A 24284-nucleotide genomic window follows, 5' to 3' on the forward strand; every position below is an offset into this window, starting at 1 on the left:
GAGCAAATATAAGAGCTAGCAAATATAAGAAGTTCCGGTGAGATTTTTCAAAAAATTTCAAAGTAAAATAACGATTCTGCACAATAGAGAGCCGCAGTAACGAGTCCGGAAATCATCGATGCTAACGCCCCTGGTTCCATACAGTTTTCGCCTATGGGAGTTTTGAATGGGTTTTTGGCGCGATGCTTCTAATAATCTCTCTGGGCAACGCTGGCTTAATCAAACGCGAACCAGTGTTTAGTAACATCATCTTCACACATGAAGACCACTTTTATGAGTTTTGAAGCTTTTACATGCCGTTAAACGGGCGGCTAGCTAGCAAACGGCTAAATGAGACTACACTGCTGAGTCGATGTGGATATATACGTCAATAACGTCACCACTTCAAAGGGCGAACACGGAAATTCTCTTTCCCTCACCTGGTTCAGCCCCGTTCAGCCCGAGGTAATCAGTGCACACATCAACAACAGTCCAGGTTGAGTGCTGACGTGACGTGAAGCCTATGCGACAGTGTGTAGTTCAGGATTAGCTTAGCTCGAGCATTTTACTTCTAGGGCTCGCATTTACGCTACAAAACTCATGAAAGTGGTCCTCATGTGTGAAGATTATCCCGCTGAACCTTGGTTCGCGTTTGATTAAACTTGCGTTGCCCACAGACATTATTTGAAGCATATCGCCAAAAACCCATTCAAAAATCCCATAGACAAAAACAGTGTGGAACCAGGAAGTTCGGGACTTCCGCATTCAGCCTACAAAAATACGTCATCCCTGCGGCTCTCTATTATAGAGCAGACAGGGGCGAATGAAAAATGATTATTTTCTTATAAAAACATGAATTACGCCGCTTTTACTCTGAAGGTAACCGGAAGTCTTATATTTGCTAGCTCTGCAAACCGGAAGTAAAGCGGAAGTCTTATATTTGTTGATGGAACACAGCTCGTTGAAATGCTCTCTCTCCTCCGTTTCCTGTTGCTCCGCCCTTTGGGGGAGGGGGGGTCAAATCAATTTGGTGATTGGTTTTTATTCTTACCACTAGAGACAGAGCTGTAGTAGTAGGCTACCACAAATAATTGGCACACAACTTTATTGTGCATTTATTTTTTATGAACACACACACACACACACACACACACACACACACACACACACACACACACACACACACACACACACACACACACACACACACACACACACACATACATACAAACTTGACGTCATCATACAGTGTAATTTGTGATTTGGACAAACAATGGCCATACAAATATTGTGTGTTTGCCTGTCCCCACAACAGCCTGTTCTCCCTGTTACCCTCAGGGAGAAGATACAGGGTCCCAAAAGCACGCACACATCGCTTGAGGGACAGTTTCTTCCCGCAGGCCACGAGACTCCTTAACATACACAAATAGTGTAGTAGCTGTACTGTACCAGACTGTAGATGCTACCATTATGTATGTCTAATGTTTAATTGTATGCTTAATTAGGTATATGCTATTTGCACCTGTACGTCAAATAGGTCGAATTCAAAATGTTTAAGTACGTCCAAGTATGCACATGACATGTGCACCTATGTGCAGTGAATATGCCACTGTCTCTGACTTGTCTTATCACTCTACTGCCTTGTTGCTTGTTGTGTCTTTTGTTGTTTTTGCACTCATATGCCCTGTTATATTTGTACTATGTTGTAAACGGAGTTCACAGCACAATAATTTCACACGTGATACTTGTACCATGGAGTGACAATAAAAATCTTGAATCTTGTCCTCTGAAGCAGTCCTGACTGGATTGATCCTGTACTTCATATTTTAGTCTTTCCCTGCATTGTAGGCTATATTTTTTAAGCTTGATTTTTACTCAGGCTCTGGAGCTGGATCAGCGTAACGGAAGAGGTCATAGAGGTCACGTTTTAAATCATAACACTGCAGCAACATTGTGGTACATTGCCTGCCGCTCTCCTCCTCTCCGCTAGACGGCGCCCCTCCGAGACGGGCTTGGATGAATGTGTGACGGCGCAGCTTCGTGTGCAAGTGGAGCTGCCTGGCAGCAGCAGCAGCTACTAGTAGCGAGAGAACCTATGGAGAAAACCGAGCCATCCTGAGATTGTTTATCTTTCTTGCATTTCCAAGTTATTTCGCAGCATTTAGCGCTATATCGGAAGGCTAGTACATACAAAGACTAACACGGTTCAATTTTCGGACAGTGTTTTGGACCCTTTGTGGAGGAAAGCAAGGTGCTTTTGAATTGAAAAGCAGGCGTAGCGAGCTGGCGTAGAAAAGCTTCAGGACTCGGGCTACGCAGCGAGTCAGCTAGCCAGGCCAGGCCAGGGAGAGCCGGGAGGACCACGGCCCAGCCAGCAGCCAGCCGCCCGCCCCGCAGCGCCACGGGGAGTCGGGGCCCGAGAGGGAGCCTGCCAGGCCCGCTGGCTTGATGCACCCTGCCTGCCTCGCCCCAGCCGCAGTCCGAGATGGGGGAGACCAAAATTATATACCACCTCGACGACCAGGAAACACCTTATCTGGTGAAATTATCCGTGGCAGCGGACAGAGTCACTCTCGCGGACTTCAAAAATGTCCTGAAGAAACCCAACTACAAGTTCTTCTTCAAATCTATGGACGATGACTTCGGGTAATAATTGGGTTTGTTTGGTTTGACAAACGAATTGGCATTGCACACATTGGTTTGCCTAAATTGAGCTAGATTACGTTTGTTGTTAACCTTATCTGACTTGCTTGTCATCGGGTTTATTTAACGTAACGTTGCCTAGCTAACGTTAGCGGTTAGTAGGCTAACCCTGCTGCTTGTATTACCGTTTCTTTGTTAGCTGCTAGCCTGTACTGTTAGCAAGCCAGTCTCTGGTTAGCGTCCCCGCTCCAGTTGGGCCATTTGTTTACATTGCTTGTGTGTGGTTAACCTTAGCTTAGGACGTATACGTCTTATATGGGTTTTCTGTTTGATCGTTTCACAAACGCGAACGTACCAAAATTCGCCAAAAAGACTGTCTAGCTGGTTTCAGATAGTGGAAAGACAGGAAGAGTTGACAACATCTAGGATAGTAGCGTTAGCTATCTGCTGTCAGTAACGTTAGCTAGCTAACATATCGTAAGCGTATGCTAATGAGCAAATGTCAGAATGGAAACGGCCACTCAGTAGTCAGCACAGCAGGGCCCTGCTGTTGTTGTCCATTAGTCCAGAGGAATGCAGACTTGGACACAGGAATGCTCTGTTCATCACCCTGGCAGCTTTATGAGCATGTCCTTTTGTGTTAAAACATGGCTGCAAACTACTATCGTTAGACTTTTCATGTTACACCAAACAACTCCTTTTACAACCCATATAAGTTATTTAAAAACAGATGAAGGGGGTGGGGGGGGGGACTATTTTTCAAGCACTCATCCCAGGTTTCCTTCTTGTTTTGGCTAAACTCAAATAAGGGTGGGGCAACAACTTCTGGACCTTTGCAAGTAGGACAGACCAAAGCTATTCATGCTGTGAATAGTGGTGTGGTATCCTGTAAATAAACTATTGAAACCTTTAATTGGCCTCTTGAGACTAAGTATGCAACAGTATGTAACAGAGTAGAGAGGAACCTGTCATACAGGAATAGAGATGGGCCTGTAGTTATGAAGACTCAAAGAAGGAATCACTGACCATCTCTGATCCTTCTTCTCTGGAAGGCAAGACTAATCCTGTTAGCACCAATAGTATGTGGACTTTCCCCTGGATTTTGTGTCAAAGTGGTAAACCTACCATCAGATGCTTATCTTGAAGCAATCGTAACTGATTGGATTTTTTTTAATATATATATGCAGGATTGCTTCAAATTCACAAGGTTGAGCAGGACTTGTGTAATTTGGGGAAAACCCTGACACTAAGCATTATATACACATTCCCTGAACTAATTGATTTCAAAGTTGCTTCCTTGTGACAAATTCTCTAGGTCAGAGTTCTGGCCTTGTAGAAGACCACCCTTGACAAAATGGTGATGTGGGATTTGAGTTTGTGTTGTACACTGTAATTGGGTCTAACTCTTTTTTTCCCAAATCTTGTTAGCAATATCATCTTTTCTTAGTAAGGGAGATTGAAAGTTCTCACATGGTAAACAAGCCAAATTCCACTCCTGCCTAATTTCCACTTGGTTAGATTGGAATGCCGAGAGTTTAAACGGTTCTTTCATGAATTGTTTGTTTTCTTTCAATATATTTAGCTTATGTATCTACATATTGTGTTTTATATTCGTCATCCATCAGCTGAGGCTGATGCAAGCTAGAGAGCACCAAGTGCATTCATTTACTTCAGTGCAGAGTTCCCACGGGTCCATGAAATCCTTGAAAGTTTGTGAATTGGGGGGGGGGGGGGGGGAATCAAGGCCTTGAAAGTTGGTGACAATAGACATGGGTCCTTGAAAGTGTTGAATTTAGGGTAGCATATATACCACAGTATTTTGTTGTTGCTGTGCTTGCTGTGTTAGAGAAGGCAAGAGACCACATAGTCTGCCATCACTAACACAGCACAGTTGAGAAGTGTTCACACATTCAAGCCTCTCTCTTTTTAATTGTCTAGCGTGAGCTTCTGCTAATTCTCACCATAAAAATTCTTATTGTTGTAGCAGTAATTAGCCATGATCCATGTCCCAAACTATGCTGTGTTGTTGGGTCCTTGAATTTGATGATGAGGAAGCTTGTGGGACCCCTGTAAGGGAGTTGGAATTTGAAGATGAGATATGCGTATGCTTTCATGAGGTACGGACTACAGTATGAATGAACACAGGCAATATATGATTTTTATTAATTTGTTTATTTTTTTGCTATTTTTTTGCCTTTATTATTAGATGAAAGTGAAGCGAGACAGCAAGGCTTGTGAGAGAGAGAGTGATGACATGCGACAAAGGGATTCAAACGCAGGACGTTTTACCTTTAGACTACTGAACCACCAGGACACCCCCACTCCGAACAGCCAGTATTTTGAGGCAGTAGATTAGGAATTTGTAACCAATAGTGTTTTCTCAATGTACGCCTTTGTAGTGAACTAGGATCCACATTTTATTTTCATTCCATATTGCCCATCTCCATTGCCTCAATGTAGTCAAGTAGCCTAACGTTTCATTTCCCTGTCCGAGCACTTTAGTGTGCCTGAGTGAACTAAAGGTTCACTGAATCAAAGCTGTGTCTTCCTTACAGGGTGGTGAAGGAGGAGATTTCTGATGACAACGCCAAGCTGCCCTGTTTTAACGGACGCGTGGTGTCATGGGTACGCTCAAAATAACACATTCTGGAGGAATTCTTCTTTGTGTTTTGTATGTTTTGTCTGTGTGTGTGTGTGTGTGTGTATGTGCTGCTAACGTTGACTTGTGTTTAGTTGGTGTGTTTGTTTAAAAACGGCTGTGTGTGTCTACATGTGTGCGTGCATGTTTAGCAATTATTGCCATCTGTTGTTGGCCACTTGGCCAGTGACCTCAACCATACTCTGTCCCTAGGGAGAGGTCCTGTATGATAATGTCATTAACACATAATGATCTGAGTAATGATGACACGCGCGCACTCTCCTCTTGTTCTTCTTTTTCTTTCTGCGTAGTAAAAGGCTACATTGCTTAATGCTTATATCAACTCATCTCATATGATGTGCTGTCACCAAACACCGCACACACACAAACACACACGTGTGTACATGCATGTACTAACTGACTCAGACAGAGGCACAGAGCAATAATTCTGCTGTCGCCACCACATGGGAGACATCTGGTGCCTTCCCCTCTTCATTGAGATTGGATTAAGAGCAAGTGAAATCACAGGATAGGGGAAAATACTTCTTAACAAAGAGCCTCACTGCACGCCGCCTAACACGAAGATTGAATCACAGAGGGTGTGGTGTGTGTGTGTGTGGGGGGGGGGGGGGAGAGAAAGAGTGTTTTGTGTGTCGATGTGAGTAACTGATATATTGGGTTGATTAAGTGCAGTATGTTTAGATTATTTATGGGTTTTTTTCTATTTAGTTTGCGATGCATCAGTGCGATGGCATTGGTAGGTTTCTTCTTGAGTGTCTAGTCCAGCGTGTTTGTCTCGCTCTGTGCCTGGGTTGTGTGGCCATTTTTATTAGTCTGGTTGTTTGGTTGGCTCCGTTTCAAAGACCATTCCTCTTCCTCTGTGTGTGAGAGAGAGCAGGAACGCCTGTGAGTTTGTTATTCTGTAGTAGCGGGGGGGGTATGGAAATTTTCCATGTATGAAATGTTATGTCTGTTACAGTCTGTCCCATGTGTTTGTCTCCAGTGTTCATCTGTTGTTTCAATGACCTGACTGATTGTTCTCTGGGGCCTAAAGTCACAATCACATCATATGGGGGGGGACCTGCGCTGCGACCTGTGTTGTGCTGCTGGCCTCTCGTATATTTTCAGCTGGCGCAAACTGATTTTTGTTCATCAAATCATTTTCACCCCCCTATCTCGGTGCACCTTAACTGGCCCGCAGTACAAATCAAACACACACACTCTGCCCTTTCTGCGCACCAAAGTAAACAGCCTGCACTGCAAACAAGCAAACGAAGACGGCACAAACACAGCCTATAGGCACAAACTGGAAAAGAGAGAGGGTCAACGAAATGGGCAGTTTATATCCCCGCTGTGACCTGCCAGATGCACTCGTAAAGGTCTGATCAAATAAGGTTACCTTATTAAGTTACCTCACGTTCAGCATAGACATAGTTCACTATAGTTCAATGAGTTAACCCACTGTTTTTGTTGGTCGGATATGCCCCCATTTCTCTGTAGTAAGACTGACAAACACCGCTCTGTTTTCATTCATCCAGTCAGTCGTGCTCGAGTCGCTCGCTCATCTAACACGTCTGGGCTGCGCTCATTGACCCACCCTGAGTGGACTTATTATTTATTACAGCTTTTCGACAGTGTCTAGCTTCTGGTCTTTCTAGTCTTTCCACCTGAACGTGTCTAACTTGGTGGGGGTCTTAAACCTTTGGAGGCGGTGATCCAAAAGTTCTCTGTTGCTCTGGAATCTGGTCCAAATGTAAACACACGAGTGCTCTGCCCTGTCTGTCTGGTGCCCACTGGTTCCATGAGTGCTCTGCCCTGTGTGTCTGGTGCCCACTGGTTCCATGAGTGCTCTGCCCTGTGTGTCTGGTGCCCACTGGTTCCATGAGTGCTCTGCCCTGTCTGTCTGGTGCCCACTGGTTCCATGAGTGCTCTGCCCTGTCTGTCTGGTGCCCACTGGTTCCATGAGTGCTCTGCCCTGTCTGTCTGGTGCCCACTGGTTCCATGAGTGCTCTGCCCTGTCTGTCTGGTGCCCACTGGTTCCATGCTAAATAGACTTGTGTGCATGCTTGTCGTTCTGCTTGGTTATCCCTCTGTGTGAGTGTGTGTCTCATCTCTCTGACCTGTCTGTCTGTCTGTCTGCAGCTGGTCTCTGACCTGTCTGTCTGTCTGTCTGTCTGTCTGCAGCTGGTCTCTGGATATGACCTGTCTGTCTGTAGCTGGTCTCTGGAGATGACCTGTCTGTCTGTCTGTCTGTCTGTCTACAGTCTGTAGCTGGTCTCTGGAGATGACCTGTCTGTCTGTCTGTCTGTCTGTCTGTCTGTCTGTCTGTCTACAGTCTGCAGCTGGTCTCTGGAGATGACCTGTCTGTCTTTCTGTCTGCCTGCAGCTGGTCTCTGGAGATGACCTGTCTGTCTGTCTGTCTGTCTGTCTACAGACTGTAGCTGGTCTCTGGAGATGACCTGTCTGTCTGTCTGTCTGTCTGTCTGTCTGCAGCTGGTCTCTGGAGATGACCTGTCTGTCTGTCTGCCTGTCTGCAGCTGGTCTCAGGAGATGACCTGTCTGTCTGTCTGTCTTTCTGTCTGTCTGCAGCTGGTCTCAGGAGATGACCTGTCTGTCTTTCTTTCTGTCTGCAGCTGGTCTCGGGAGATGACCTGTCTGTCTTTCTGTCTGTCTGTAGCTGATCTCTGGAGATGACCTGTCTGTCTTTCTGTCTGTCTGTCTGTCTGTCTGTCTGTCTGTCTGTCTGTCTGTCTGTCTGTCTGTCTATCTGTCTGTCTGTCTTTCTGTCTGTCTGTAGCTGGTCTCAGGAGATGACCTGTCTGTCTGTCTTTCTGTCTGTCTGCAGCTGGTCTCTGGAGATGACCTGTCTGTCTTTCTGTCTGTCTGTAGCTGGTCTCAGGAGATGACCTGTCTGTCTGTCTGTCTTTCTGTCTGTCTGCAGCTGGTCTCTGGAGATGACCTGTCTGTCTTTCTGTCTGTCTGTAGCTGGTCTCAGGAGATGACCTGTCTGTCTGTCTTTCTGTCTGTCTGCAGCTGGTCTCTGGAGATGACCTGTCTGTCTTTCTGTCTGTCTGTAGCTGGTCTCAGGAGATGACCTGTCTGTCTGTCTTTCTGTCTGTCTGCAGCTGGTCTCTGGAGATGACCTGTCTGTCTGTAGCTGGTCTCTGGAGATGACCTGTCTGTCTGTAGCTGGTCTCTGGAGATGACCTGTCTGTCTTTCTGTCTGTCTGTCTGCAGCTGGTCTCAGGAGATGACCTGTCTGTCTTTCTGTCTGTCTGTCTGTAGCTGGTCTCTGGAGATTACCTGTCTGTCTGTCTGCAGCTGGTCTCAGGAGATGACCTGTCTGTCTGTCTTTCTGTCTGTCTGCAGCTGGTCTCTGGAGATGACCTGTTTGTCTTTCTGTCTTTCTGTCTGTCTGCAGCTGGTCTCAGGAGATGGAGCCCACTCAGATGGAGGCTCGGTGGCGGACAGTATAGAGCCGCCTCCCCCTCTGGAGAGGACCGGAGGCATCGGAGACTCCAGACCCCCTTCCTACCAGTCAGTACACTCAGAGAAGTGTGTGTGTGTGTGTGTGTGTGTGTGTGTGTGTGTGTGTGAGTGTGTGTGTGAGTGTGTGTGAGTGAGTGAGTGATATTGTTGCCATGATGCACGCCTTGTGTTTGGCTCAGTGCATGTGTCTTGAATGAACCTTTCTGTGCTGTCTAATAACCATAATAACAGAGGACACAACACGTTGGATAGAAAAGTGTGACACCCTGTGACTGCCTGAGGGAACACAATCTGTTTCTACACTTTGACATATATATTTCTCCCTCTGTTTCTACACTTTGACATATATATTTTTCCCTCTGTTTCTACACTTTGACATATATATTTCTCCCTCTGTTTCTACACTTTGACATATATATTTTTCCCTCTGTTTCTACACTTTGACATATATATTTCTCCCTCTGTTTCTACCCTTTGACATATATATTTCTCCCTCTGTTTCTACCCTTTGACATATATATTTCTCCCTCTGTTTCTACCCTTTGACATATATATTTCTCCCTCTGTTTCTACACTTTGACATATATATTTTTCCCTCTGTTTCTACACTTTGACATATATATTTCTCCCTCTGTTTCTACACTTTGACATATATATTTCTCCCTCTGTTTCTACACTTTGACATATATATTTCTCCCTCTGTTTCTACACTTTGACATATATATTTCTCCCTCTGTTTCTACACTTTGACATATATATTTCTCCCTCTGTTTCTACACTTTGACATGTATATATTTCTCCCTCTGTTTCTACACTTTGACATATATATTTCTCCCTCTGTTTCTACACTTTGACATATATATTTCTCCCCCCCATTTATCATTACACTGTTTTTCCTCTGCAGAGTAATCAATCATTTCAATCATTCATAGTTAAGCGCTTTTCACTTGGAGATTGCACAGTTAATTTGTGTTACTGTTTTCATACTCGCTGTTTTCAAACATTTAGCTGGATTGCTGATTTTTGTATTGATTTTTTTGCTGAAAAGAAATGAAACGCAGCTATTCCCGGTTGTCACAGTTGTAAATGTAATATGATTAGTCAACATGTGAAAGGTGTATAGAAGTCAATAATAGCAATGAAACGCTAAATGCTCGCCAGACTGGAACAAATCAACCATCAGTAAATAATTGCAGCTTCTGCAAAGAGTATTCAAATTGTGTGCAGAGCAAGTCGTACACATCCTTAGCCTATAACCACTTCTCTGACTCAAGACAGTTATTGTGATAAGAAGCACATAATATAGAAACATTTGCTGTAATGCTTGTTAAACTACTCTGCTGCTGATAGTGAGGGAAGCATTCTCTCTTTGACAACGTCTTTGTCTCTCTGCTGTCCCTCCGCTCCCTCTGTCTCCGCAGTGGGAAGGCAGCAAGCGGCCGGGACACTCTGGACAACGACACAGAGACGGGCTCCATGGTGTCACAGAGGAGAGAGCGGGAGAGGCCGCGTCGAAAGCACAACAATGACCACGGTCAGAGAGCTGTTCACCGCATAGACCCTTTTCGCGGGGGCCATTTTGTGCCGAAAAGGCAGGGTAAACACGGGATTGATTGAATTGTTATACAATCAATGCTTGCACCCTGCTTTTTTGCCACAAAATGGCCCCCGTGAAAAGGGTCTATTGTTTTGTGTTCTAATCTCTCTCACTGTCATGCTATGCATCAGTCTTATTGCACATCATTCACAGCTCGCTCATTTTTATTTAACAGCTTAGATTAGAGTCCTGTGTTTTGTTTGTTGCAGGCAGCACAATATCATACATCATATATCACCAGAAATGGCTTTCCCAAAATGGTACAAATGAAAAACTGTTGTGTGCGCACAATCCTGTCTGCAACGCGACTCCTTACACCTACCCAGCCTGGCTGCTGTCATCACAGAGTCTGGAGGACCCTGTAGTTAGGTTTGGTGCTGAGGTTGGATGGCCATGGTTTGTGTCACAACACGACCATTTGCGGCGGTAAAGCTGGGTTTTCACGTGGTCGAAATGACAAGAACTATGCATTTATGGCACTGAGGGTACAGTTCTTTATGGCTATGGTTAAAGGGATTGCGGGCATTGTGTGAATATTTGCAGCTCCGGGGGGTGAAAGACATTTCTTCTCATTTTTATTTTTATATATTTCATTTTATTCAAGATTCACGAGCAAGTCATCCGATTTTAAATGAGGAATTTGACTTGGTGCGAGTATGCCGCATGGCGATCACATCAATAGTAGAAGATAAAGCTATATGTAGAAAAACAGTCAAAAAAGAAATCACAAAATGTAAAGTGCAGTCCTTTAAAGGGACATATGTGACAGTGGGGGGGGACCTCGGCCCATTGCCAAGCCGACTGCTTGGTCTCCCCCTTCCCCTGTCCCTTAAGCTTCTGGCATACTCTTCGCGCACGTGCTGGAGGCGGGGCTCCACGGAGTGCGCGCGCAAAACAGAACATCGCGCTGATAGAAAAATCTCCATGGACGCGCCGTGCTGCGCTCAGGCCTCGCCCCCCGACACGCCCCGTGCGATGACGTCAAAATCGCCGCGCGCCCTATGTGCTTGGCTGGGCGTGAAGAGTATGCCAGAAGCTTTATTCGTGGGGACTTTCAGGCCTCGTTGATGTCGAAGAGGTGGATGGCAGACGAGAGGTTCTGGTTCTGCCAGACCCCAGTCGCCTCGGCCAAGGGGGAGTGCCTCAAAGAGTTTGTGGCTTGGGTGGGAGGCGTCGGCGTCCCCCCCCCCCCCCCTTCCCATATCACTCATATGTCCTGGTTTCATGTGTGTCACCCTGATCACCACCCTGTTCCCCCCTGCAGCTGGAAGGCAGAATGGGTACTCGTCACGGGCGGCGGGCCGCGGTGGCCCCGAATACGACAGCTGCTCCTCCTTCATGAGCAGCGAGCTGGAGTCTACTTCCTGCTTCGATTCGGAGGATGACGACGCCACCAGCAGGTCAGACGCACACACTGTGGAGCTGCTTCTTCGTAATTGCACCTCCCCAAAAGGAAAAAGGCGTTTGGCCGGAGGACTAGGGCTACCTCTGGAATGACAGTTTCTGGGTTTTGGCACAGAATGGTACAATAGCGTCTAACCGCTGGGTGGTTTTTGTGGCTACCCTCCTGGGGTTCCTCACAAGGAGCCCTAAGAGGATCTGCTGCGCCCCACTTTTCGAGGCCCTGCTGTTCTCAGCATCCTGACACGGCACCAGCAGGTCTGGGGAAAAGCTTTCCACCACAGCAGGAAATGCTTTTCTGCCTGAACTATATTTCTGTGTCTCTTGGCGCCAACTCGATAAACTAACTGCTTTAAACAGTTAAAAACCCCATGTCGGTGACTTTAAATAACTGTGGGTGTGTCCTTTCTGTTCACAGCAGAGCTTTGATTGACAAGTTGATGGCCAATCACACACTAGGGGTGATCATCATCACGCATGTCAATTTGTAAACAGTGTTGGGCAGGCGCTAGCAACTGAAACACTAGCCTATGGAAGCTAACAACATCTGCTTTTGCAGATTGTTGCTCATTTGAGTTGATTGAGGGAATGGCATCAACCATGAGTCAACCGAACTTCTCACTAGCAACCACAATAGAGCGGTTACACTCAAGTAACCTCTCACTAGCAAAACCACAATAGAGCGGTTACACTCAAGTAACCTCTCACTTTCAAAACCACAATAGAGCGGTTACACTCAAGTAACCTCTCACTAGCAAAACCACAATAGAGCGGTTACACTCAAGTAACCTCTCACTTTCAAAACCACAATAGAGCGGTTACACTCAAGTAACCTCTCACTTTCAAAACCACAATAGAGCGGTTACACTCAAGTAACCTCTCACTAGCAAAACCACAATAGAGCGGTTACACTCAAGTAACCTCTCACTTTCAAAACCACAATAGAGCGGTTACACTCAAGTAACCTCTCACTTTCAAAACCACAATAGAGCGGTTACACTCAAGTAACCTCTCACTAGCAAAACCACAATAGAGCGGTTACACTCAAGTAACCTCTCACTTTCAAAACCACAATAGAGCGGTTACACTCAAGTAACCTCTCACTTTCAAAACCACAATAGAGCGGTTACACTCGCACAGTGAGAATGAGGGTGGTGCATTGCTGGGATCAGGAAACATGGGGGGAAAAATGCAACCAATGATATTTACTCTAATTCTTGGGCTAAAATACATGGAGAATTTCTACACAGATTTTTAAACCATCAGGAGCAAGTTAAGGTTTTGGTCATACAATGTTTTCTTTCAAAATATCACAAACTCTGAAAGCTGGTCCTGGCCAGGGCAAGCCTCACTTTGTTCCAATATGGAAACGGTGGTTGAAGCGCTTCTTAAGTTAGGTATTACTAAGGATGATTTGAAGTTTAGATATGCTAGTAAGTTTTGCTAACTTGTGGAAAAACATATCTTCGTTTCCATCCAAGTGTTTTAAATGTGAATTATGATCTCTCAGTTTCTCTGCTTGCTTGAGGCGGCAAAGATTTGTCAATAAAGAAATGTGTGCATACCCGCTCATCAATTAAATGATGACATCATTTAATTGGGGCGGCTGTAGCTCAGGAGGTAGAGCGGCTCGTCCACTAATCGCTTTGGATAAAAGAGGTCGGTGGTTCGATTCCCGCCTCCTCCAGTCTGCATGTCGAAGTGTTCTTGGGCAAGACACTGAACCCCAAATTGCTCCCGATGGTGTGCCAGCACCCTGCGTGGTAACCTGCCGCCATCGGTGTGTGAATGGGTGAATGTATACCTACTGATTGTAAAGCGCTTTGGATAAAAGCGGTATATAAATGCAGGCCATTTACATCAGACAGAGCAGAGGACAGAAAGTCCCAGAAATGTCATATGCTCTGTTGCTCCCATGTTTTAAGTCTCTTGTCATGATTGTTTGGCCGTTCTTGTGTTGGAATATTGTCAAGTGAAGTGTATCTATTTTCTGTCATTAAATGGCTACAGTCTCTCTCCCTTCTTCTCCTTCCCACGTTCAGGTTTAGCAGCTCCACTGAGCAGAGCTCCTCTCGTCTGATGAGACGACACCGCCGTCGCCGACGGAAACCCAAGACCTCCAATATGGACCGGGTACGACCACACACACACACACACACACACACACACACACACACGCGCTGTCGCCTCACAGCTCGAAGGTCCTGGGTTCGATTCTCACCTGGGATGCTGTGGGCGCTGGAGTTGTGACCCCCCCATATCTTCAGTGCCTACTGCCCAGGTGGGCTATCTTGTCGAAAGGGCCTTTCTGTGTGGAGTTTGCATGTTCTCCCCGTACCCCCCAGGGGGTTCCTCCGTACATAACCCCCCGCTAAAAACATGCAGAAGATCGTCATCCGACCAGTGACGTCGACAACATCTGAAGTTGGTCCAATGAAGGTCCCCGGGCGCTTGAAAGAAATAGCGACCACTGCTCCCGGCCTGCCCCCTGGAGGAAAGGACGAGCCTGGATGGGTCAAATGCAGAGGACATTATTTCACCGGCCACCGTCAGCATGAGTGTGTGTAGTGGCCGCATGCATGTGTTGTAGTGTGTTCGTGTGACAATAAAGACGGGCTGCCGTCTGAAATCGTGTTTATCATTTATTCTTTATCAAACATGTTATTCTATCCAACTTTCCTGACTTTGACTCTTTGTTTCCCTCCAGTCGTCGTCATTCAGCAGCATCACCGACTCCACCATGTCTCTGAACATCATCACCGTCACTCTCAACATGGGTGAGTGGCTAACATGGTGGCCTCATTTAACCGTCTCTGAATTCCACTTGCATTTGTTGGACTAAACGGAGCCCGCTGTTGTGTCCAGTCGCACATTTGTGGCCCGTGCATTTATTGTTGTTTGAGTCAAAAAACCTTTTCACGAGAAAGTAAACAAAAACAAATTCATGCTAATAATGATTTGTTGCTTGATTTGGGGCAGGTGGTAAAGCTACTTCCGGTCAGTACTGCCTTACCTGAGCTAATAATGCACTCATTAGCACCCTCGGTCCTCTTCTCATCCCTGCTCGCCTCCACAGAGAAATACAACTTCCTGGGCATCAGCATTGTGGGCCAGAGTAACGAGAGGGGAGACGGAGGAATCTACATCGGCTCCATCATGAAGGGAGGAGCTGTGGCCGCAGACGGACGCATCGAGCCTGGAGACATGCTGCTGCAGGTGTGTTTGTGGGAGAGAGAGACTGGATACATGCTGCTGAGAGAGAGAGAGAGAGAGAGAGAGAGAGAGAGAGAGAGAGAGAGAGAGAGAGAGAGAGAGAGAGAGAGAGAGAGAGAGAGAGAGAGAGAGAGAGAGAGAGAGAGAGAGAGAGAGAGAGAGAGAGAGAGAGAGAGAGAGAGAGACTGGATACATGCTGCTGCAGGTGTGTGGAAGAGAGAGACTGGAGACATGCTGCTTCAGGTGTGTGTGTGGGAGAGCGAGAGAGGAAGAGAGAGAGACAGGAGGAAAAAGTTTGTGGTGTGGCATACCTGGGATTCGGACCAGGAAAGTCTGTGTGTGTGCGTGGGTACATGTTGTGTTTGCGTTGAGTGCCAGCACCCGCAGCGAAGTGAAATGACTCAGTAGTGCGAGACTAATCAAAAGTGTTTCTATCCAGATGGCATTGTGTGTAACATTATGGAAGTCATCATGTTTGTGAACAGTTTGAAAACAGACTTGTCTTTTCAGTTGTAAATAGAGAGGCAGAGTGAACGTCACTTCCTGCTTCAGCACTGTACCAGAGATTTTCTTCCGCAATTTATTTTGCCCTAGACATTTTGTAAAATGCTTATAAAAATAGTTGTACTTGGTCAAACCAAACTGTTCAGCTATATTTAGAATTGGGAGAGACCATAAAACATTTAACTCAGACCAAAACCTAAAAAAACATCGAAAAAATATTTTCTTTAAACCCGCATTTTTTCCAACGTTTTGGTCCTAGTGAAATGTTATGCGATCTCTCCTGTTTCTAAATATATCTGTACTGTTTGGTTTGAACCAGTACATTTCTTTTTATAAGCATTTTACGAAATGTATATGGCAAAATAAATGGCGGATGAAAATCTCTGGTACAGTGCTGAAGCAGGAAGTGATGTTCCACTTTGGCTCTCTATGTGCTTAAGAGCCTATCTGACTGTCAAATTCTAGATTTTATACATGTTCCCTATAAGAAACGCTTGATCTCAAGTCCATCGTATGTTGTGGTGATATGAATTGTGGTGAATTTGAATCATATTGTTGGTCAAGCATATGGTTAGAGAGCCTGAGCCATCGTTTTCTTTTTCTTCTTCTGTCCCTGTAGGTGAATGACATCAATTTTGAGAACATGAGCAACGATGACGCAGTCCGAGTGCTGAGGGACATCGTACACAAGCCAGGGTGAGAGGCTCACTCACTCACTCACTCACTCACTCACTGACTCACTCTCACTCACTCACTCTCTCACTCACTCACTGACTCTCTCTCTCACTCACTCATTCACTCACTGACTCACTCACTCTCTCACTGACTCTCTCACTCACTCATTCACTCACTGACTCACTCACTCTCTCACTGACTCACTGACTCACTCTCTCACTCACTCACTCACTGACTCACTGACTCACGCACTGACTCACTGACTCACTCACTCACTCTCACCCACTCACTCACTCAGGGGTATCTTCGCAGGTTCTTCAACAGCAATAAATATAAAAGTCCCATCATAAATCGCATCGTGCAAATCAAGCAACTTAACAGAACCTTAGTAAAGGGTCTATTATTCTGTGTGTTTTTAGCTCGGTGTTAACAGTCTGTGTGTGTAAACCTGTCTTTGTATTTATTTACCAGCCCCATTACCCTGACTGTAGCCAAGTGCTGGGACCCCAACCCTCGTGGCTGCTTCGCTCTGCCCAGGAGTAAGTGTTCCTTTGTTTTTTGTCTCTGTCTCCCTCTCTGAGCAGCTCGCATTTTAACGTCTGTACCTCGTTGCAAAGATGTGCAGCTGTCTGAGAAATAAAAGTCAACCCCCCCCCTCTGTGCACCACCCTCTGTTTGGTCCACCAGGTGAGCCAATCCGGCCCATCGACCCTGCCGCGTGGGTGTCCCACACGGCGGCTATGACGGGGGTGTACCCTGCGTACGGCATGAGCCCCTCCATGAGCACCGTCACCTCCACCAGCTCCTCCATCAGCAGCTCCATCCCTGAGACTGAGCGTGAGTCACACCACCCCACCCCCCCAGTGTCTCGGTCCAGACTCGCTGTAGTAGACTGTCCTCTGGTGTTGCCCAGTACTACTTGGTTCACAATGTGCTTTTGTGGCAGCTTGTTTGTTAAAAGTGTTCTTATTCGTAGCGGTAGATTCCCTGCCTACCAACACGAGGGTCGCAGGTTCGTATCCACGTGTTGCCTCCGGCTTGGTCAGGCATCCATACAGGCCCGATTGGCTGTGCCTGAGGGTGGGAAGCCGCATTGGGTGTATGTGTCCTGATCGCTGCACTAGCGCCTCCTCTGGTCGGTCGGGGCGCCTGGTCAGGGTGGAAGGGAACTGGTGGGAATAGCGTGATCCTCCCACGTGCTACGTCCTACTGGTGAAGCTCCCCCTGTCAGGTGAAAAGAACCGGCTGGCAACTGCGCATGTGTGTTTATAAATAAACTTGACTTGAAATAGTCACATAATGAAGGTATGAGACTTATAGTGCAGTGGGGATGTGTTATTTCACAATTTCACATTTTTTGAAAACAGCTCTAGCCTGGTAACCAGCCCCAATTAATCCTTCATTAGGGTCTGAGCGCAAGCCTGTTCCCACTGATTCGCTGATGTATTTTTCAGCCCTAACTGATTGGTCAAACTCTTTGACCAATCACAGTAGCAAAGCAGGACAACTTTGACGATTCTGCGCCAAATAACTTAAATTGATAAGAACTGAGGGCTAATAGGTTGTTCCACTCAGTGGTTCCACAGCAAAATCAAGGACGGGAGCGCTGTTGTCATAAAAAACACAAGCTTTGTCTCTTGCCTTCAGTACTTTTGTCTGCTACATCCGGGTACCTACACCGGCAACCGCTAACGACGTTGACTTCAGCTGCAACTTAGCCACAAGCAGCTCAACAACCGGCCAACGGATTTCAAAGACGATATGTTACTGGAAAGAGCGTGACTCCAACTGCTTAACAAGCTAAACGTTTGGTCACTCACACTGGCATTTTAAGCCCGGTGAAGTGCTTACAGGTGTGTTGTTGTTGCAGCGCTCTGTAATGCGTCAGTCATCATCGGTAACGTTAGATTTAGTACCACCGCTTACCCAGCCAATCAGGCGTCCCGGACAGTATCTGTCCTGAATACCTGCCAGTGGATTGGCTTGCGTCCAGACAGACCCCCATATGGAGTGCTGCTGACAACTGCGATTCATATGGGGCTGCCGGATACCAGGCTACACTACTCCCACTCTCAAAAGAAATCCTCCAAAAAAGGTGCAGAGATACTGTAGCCGTGCAGAGACGGCCCCAATATCAGTATCTTTATGTGTTAGTAAATCTCACAGTTGAGTGGGCCCTGCCCTTTTCCCTGCATTCCAGAGACTAGTCACAGCTCCAGCCTCGCAGTCTCCATCTGCTCAATAACTCTCTCGTCAAAACCCCAGACATAACTCTCAGCTCTCATCTTCCCTGTAATCTTTTTGGAAGCACAGGGATTTTTTTCTTCCTCGCTCTGTTGGGAGGAATCCTCTCTTTCTCTGCACACTTTTCTCGTCCACGGCAAACGGGATGAGATTCCATTTTTCGGTAAGACTTTCCCGTTGGGGCAGAATATAAATTTCACTCGATCACATTCTTTAGTATAACGAGGGAGCTGTTGCTAGGGTGTTGTCAAGGCCGGCTCAGTGTGAGTCCAAGACAAATGAAGACCATGGCTTAGTCCCTGAGTCACGATCAAGACCAAACAACAGTCGAATTACAGTCCAGACCAAAGGAAACCTAATATCATTTGAGACAAATTCCAAAACACACTCATCTTTCAAAGTTGTCACGATAACAGTACCCAGCTGTGCTTTCGTTAAAAACAAAAAAAAGGAAAAGTTGAGAAACCCCCCCCCCCCTCCAGAATCAACCTCAAGACTTTCACATAGTTGTGTGAGATTGATTCCATGGGCTTTAATAAGAAGGAGGATTCCACGGCGTGAAACGGAAATATCTTCGACAAGTTTGGTCAGATACAAGAAGACCAAGAAGACGTGCAGCATGTTTGAGACAGGCCAGACCTGAATACTACAACTCTTTGAGAGTAGGATCTGGCTCGGCTCCTGTGGTAACTTGTTGTCTGTCTCTCTCCTCATGATCTCCCCCAGGATTCGACGAGTTCCACCTTTCCATCCACAGCGACATGGCGACGGTCGCTAAGGCCATGGCGTCCCCCGAGTCGGGTCTGGAGGTGCGGGACAGGATGTGGCTGAAGATCACCATCGCTAACGCCTTTATTGGTACGCTTTCTATGGTTTTATCAAAGCACCGGGCATCACTATGCTCACCCGCGCTCCCTTTGCCGACCTTGTTACCATGGCTACATTTGTCGTTTTGTGCCTCCACCGCCGGCGACCGTTCTCGTTTACGCGATATCTCAGGAACGCCTTGAGGGAATTTCTTCAAATTTGGCAAAAAAAACATCCACTTGGACTCGAGGATGAACTGATTAGATTCTGGTGGTTAACGGTCAAGGTCACTGTGACCTCACAAAGGATGTTTTTGGCCATAACTCAACAATTCATCATGCTAATTATGACAATTTGTCACACAAATGTCTAATAGGATACAATGATGAAGTGATGACATTGTACATGTATATCCAAAAGTTCAAAGGTCAGCTTCAATGTGACTTCGTCATGTTTTGCTTACCACTGTAGCCGAGTGCTCTCGCTTACTTTTGCAGATGCCAAAAATCTTTGAAGTTGACCTACTAATCACATTAATTATATTGATTTGGACGCCAAGATACTTGCATAAGTCACTTCCTCTCTCTGGATGACAACCAGGACAGGGGGCCTCCTGTTCCTCTGGTATAGTCCTCCACAAGCTCATTGGTTTTCGCTTCAGGTGATTGTCATTGATCCATGTGACGAAGCTCTTATCAGTCATCTGTACTAAAAATGGTCTTTAATTGAAGACCGCATGTTTCTCACTGGAATCATACATGTCAATATAGTGATAACGTCCATTTTGAAAAACAAAACACTTAAGGCCTTCAAAGTCTTCACTCGATATATTTTATAAGTCCAGACAGACATGGATGTAAAGTAAACTGCAACTTCACTTGTTGGCAGAGGCATACAACCTCTAGGCGGTTATCTAGTTTGAGTCTGACTTTTATCATCTAATTATGCCAGGGCAAATAAATTGAGCAGAATCACAATGTGAGCAAAATACATTTGGGAACATTCAACCCTGCCTTGTTTTTATGTGTCCTGGTGTAACCGGGTGATGGAAGCCATATTGAAAAGTACAACCGGCAATAATCGATTTGAAAGTCCGTATAAATAACTGTCACATTGTACAAGACATGTCTTTTTGTTTTTGCTCAGTCCATTGTGTGAATTTGGACTGTCAGTATTTTAGTAAGGTTGAAGTGATAATATAAAGCAGTGGTACGCAGCCTTGCCCTGCTCAGCAGCCACATTGACAAAAGCAAGTATGTGCAAGAGCCACAATCCCAAAAAGTCCCTTTCGTCCCTTTATCTTCTTTTAGGTTTCTATTTATTTTAAGTAGGACTTAAAGGAGCCACAACTCCCCATAAAGGAGCCGCATGTGGCTCTAGAGCCTCGGGTTGAGTATCACTGCTATAATAAAACCTCCTAGATCAGCTGAGAATTGATCACCATTTCTTCTAACCACAAATCATTACCAGTTTTATGATTTTAATCTAATTTGAACGATCTATTAAATTAATACAGTGTCTTTAGTGTTGCTTGTAGTGTATTATAGTAATAGGATTTCCTTTCCTTTTATTTTCCAATAAATAATGTTATATTAATGAAACACCTGGACAAGTAATGGATCCCCCCCTTCCCTTCACCCTGGTAATACTCTATAAATTTGTTCTTTCTGTTTTTTGGCTGCCAGGTACTTAACGTCAGTTTTTGCTGCTGACCTGGATACCTCGAAGGACTCATAAACTACAATTCCCTTTAATCCTCCAGTGATGGTTGTTGCTAGCCGAAACAAAACTCTGGACATATAAATTGACTGCGACGAAAAATGTCAAATCTGAATATACTGTAGACAAGTTCAGTTCATCAATGTGAAAATGATGTTATGTCAAGGAAAAAAGTCACAGAATGGGATTAGCAAAACATGATTGAGCTGCCTTAAATATTTGTGTGTCTTTATCTGCTCAGGTTCTGACGTGGTGGACTGGCTCTTCCATCATGTGCTTGTGTGTGTTTATCTGCTCAGGTTCTGACGTGGTGGACTGGCTGTTCCACCATGTGGAAGGGTTCTCAGATCGCCGCGAAGCTCGAAAGTACGCCAGCAACCTCCTGAAGGCCGGCTTCATCCGACACACTGTCAACAAGATCACCTTCTCCGAACAGTGCTACTACATCTTTGGAGACCTCTGTGGCAGTAAGTGCCGTGGACACATTTTTGCTTAGCCGAATGAAAGTTAAGTCGAGCTTTCTAGAAGTGGTCCAGTATGTCACTATAAATTCTCCCTCTACCCCCATAGACATGACCCACCTCTCACTTCATGACCATGACGGTTCCAGCGGGGGCGCTTCAGATCAGGACACCCTCCCCCCTCTGCCTCACCCCGGGGCGGCCCCCTGGCCCATGGCCCTGCCCTACCAGTTCCCCATCCCACACCCCTACAACCCCCAGGCCCCTCACGACCTGGCCCAGCCCTTCCCTGGTGGGGTGGGCGCCGGCAGCGCAGGAAGCCAGCACAGCGGTGAGTGCAGCATCGTATCAACCATATATACTCAACATGCAGAAACAATTAATATGGTTTTAGTTGGGGGTGGGGGGGGGGCTAAAACGAGATTAATTATTGTTAAAAGCAGTTTGTACAGATTTGAAGCAAAGAAAATGTGCTATCTAAGCTCATGTTTTCTTAAGAACTTTGCCCTGTGACTCATACAGTGAAGCTGTGTGTATGATAAAATAAAATAGAAATCTTTTAATTCCCTTTGGTAACAGCTAAGCCTTCCTGTCGAGGAGAGACAGTGAATGTACATAGATAGACCCTGTCCGCATTAGTCATGCTGCTTTCTTCAGTCTCTCACAAACTGTTACACAAAGCGCTTGCGTAATTTCACTGGCACTTTAAATTCATGTTAATGTTATGTAATGTTTCAGTAAATAACGCCATGTCCTACCTACACTACTGGTCAAAAGTTTGGACATGCATTTTTCTTTATTTTGACTATTTTCCCTTTTTTACAATAGTAGAGACATCAAAACTATGAAATACTGTAACACAAATGGAATTATGCAGTCACCCAAAAAAGTGTTAAACAAATTAAAATTAAAAGTCTTATATTGTAGATTCTTCATAAAGTAGCTGCTGCCCTTTGCCTTGATGGAAAGGGAAAGGCTTTATGCTTCAACTTCACTATATTTGTTTAATTAAGAAACAAATTTCAAGCATTTAAGCATAAGCCTCTAGATTAAAATGGCTGAAAGAGAATGAAAAACAGTACATTCAATGAGATGTTATACATTATAATTTTTTATATGTGTCCAAACATTTGACTGGTACATAATATACACTTAATATGCATAGAACATGTAACAACCCTGCCCCCCCACCCCCCCCCCTCCCCCCTCCCTCCTCTGTCCACAGGGAGCAGTGGTTCGAACTGCAGTAAGAACGAGGGTCGCAAGTCCGGCGGCAGCGGCGGCAGCGAATCAGAGATCAGGAGCCACCGGGCCCCGAGCGAGCGCTCGCTGGCACCCCCTAGTGAGCGAAGCATCCGCAGCTCTGTCAGCCACCGCAGTGCCCACTCCCATCACTCCCACCACTCCCACGTCATCGCCTACGGCTCCGGCCTGGTCTACGGCCCCCCCGGTCTGCCCCCCCAGCCCGCGCACCTGCTGCCCACGGCCGCCCCCGGTGCACCGCCGGGCCGGGAGCTCGCCACTGCGCCCCCCGAGCTCACCGGCTCCCGCCAGTCCCTGCGTATGGCTGTGGGAAACCCCGGGGAATTCTTTGTCGACGTGATGTGACGCAGGTCGTAGGGCCGATCACAGAAAAGCAGATTGGGCTTTCTGTTGTCGTCGTCGTCGTGTTGAAGACAGGATGACGGGACAGGAGGGAGGGAAGATTGCAGAAGCCAAACCTAATGGCTTGATTCCAGTTCTTAACCCATTGATACCTGATGCAGCATTTGTGTGTGTATCCCTTTAAAACCGCGTTAACGCGGTTCGCGGTCTTAAAGGGATACGCACACAAATGAGGGATATACACGCAAATGCTGCATCAGGTATCAATGGGTTAAGATCAGAAATGTAACCAAGCCCTATCATCTTTGGCGAGCGAGAATGTTTCCTCCTCTCTTGCGCTTTTCTTCCTAGTAGTAGTGGCCATACTTTCTTCAGTGAAGAAGCCCCCCTCCCTCAAGATGGAACCAAAGCGCCTTTCTCAGTGTCCCCCTTCCTGGCGGGGAAGAGTTTGTGTCAGGACAAAGAACAAGGGAGGGAGGCATGGGGCATCGCCGGCTGGGGAAGATGACTCTGCGCTTTTCTACGTGGATGTTTTTCATTTGTTCTTCCCTCACTTTCCTTCTCTAGTCTCCTTATCTTAACGTTCTCTGTCCTCCCCCACCCCTGCACCACCGCAGAGGAACCGAAACACAGAGCAGAGAGCGAAAAGCCTCTTCCCTCCTTCCTCCCCCCCCACACTTCTCCCTCGCTGACCTCTAACAACAGATCATGTGGACGGGAAGAAAGAAAAAAAACAAAGTGAAAGAAAGCTAAAAATGAACACTAACGGTTAACCTTATTCAGACTCTTTAAATGTTTGCTTGACTTTAAGAGAGAACAAAAATGGAAAAAGTTGTATGTAGTGCAAGAGAATCGAGGTCCTTTCTGTAAGAATGCGTTTGTTTTATTCTATACGTAGCAGGTCACAAAATAGTTTCATTTTTCAACACTAAACATGAGCATCCAGCTTCAAGAGTCATTTTTAAACGACATAACTGCATTTTCATCTGTTAACCAGAGCATTTTCAGTCTCTGTCTTGTGATAATGTATAGTGGAACAAATTTCTTACCATGTCTTTCACACTACTCTTTTATCAAGGAAAAAAATTTCTTTTTATTTATAAATATAGTTTTATGACTTAACGTTGTCGTTCTGTGTTTTTACTCTCGAGTGTGTATGTGTTTGCACCCTCCCCCCCCCTCCCCCAGTGAACTTGAGGTCATATTTGCGCTTAAAAGCAGAGAATCCCAGACCGTCCAAGAGAAGGAATGTGAAGGTTAGGCAATCTGGTGTGCAGATGTGTGTGTGGGCTGTGGTTGTGTGCACTGC

The 24284-nt window shown here is 46.0% G+C and overlaps 1 protein-coding gene across 2 annotated transcripts; it reads left to right on the top strand.

Annotated features, from left to right (window-relative positions):
- The first annotated feature begins 2077 nt into the window (after positions 1 to 2077).
- On the top strand, positions 2078 to 24091 carry LOC310796911 (segment polarity protein dishevelled homolog DVL-3-like). 2 transcript variants are annotated; one of them, XM_083659159.1, is made up of 15 exons: positions 2078 to 2625; positions 5178 to 5247; positions 8682 to 8815; positions 10171 to 10283; positions 11611 to 11746; positions 13790 to 13880; positions 14455 to 14524; positions 14824 to 14963; positions 16084 to 16160; positions 16611 to 16678; positions 16827 to 16976; positions 19110 to 19241; positions 21209 to 21376; positions 21480 to 21701; positions 22596 to 24091. In XM_083659159.1, exons 1-15 carry the CDS (start codon positions 2465 to 2467, stop codon positions 22976 to 22978), a joined length of 2115 nt encoding a protein of 704 aa, XP_083515285.1. In that variant the 5' UTR covers positions 2078 to 2464; the 3' UTR covers positions 22979 to 24091. The 2 variants fall into 2 exon arrangements, with proteins under 2 accessions (XP_083515285.1, XP_083515286.1); XM_083659160.1 differs by having other exon boundaries at positions 8682 to 8797.
- The last annotated feature ends 193 nt before the right edge of the window (positions 24092 to 24284 follow it).

This window comes from Poromitra crassiceps (genome assembly GCF_964638095.1).
Source record: "Poromitra crassiceps genome assembly, chromosome: 23".
In the NCBI taxonomy this organism is placed as follows: Eukaryota; Metazoa; Chordata; class Actinopteri; order Beryciformes; family Melamphaidae; genus Poromitra; species Poromitra crassiceps.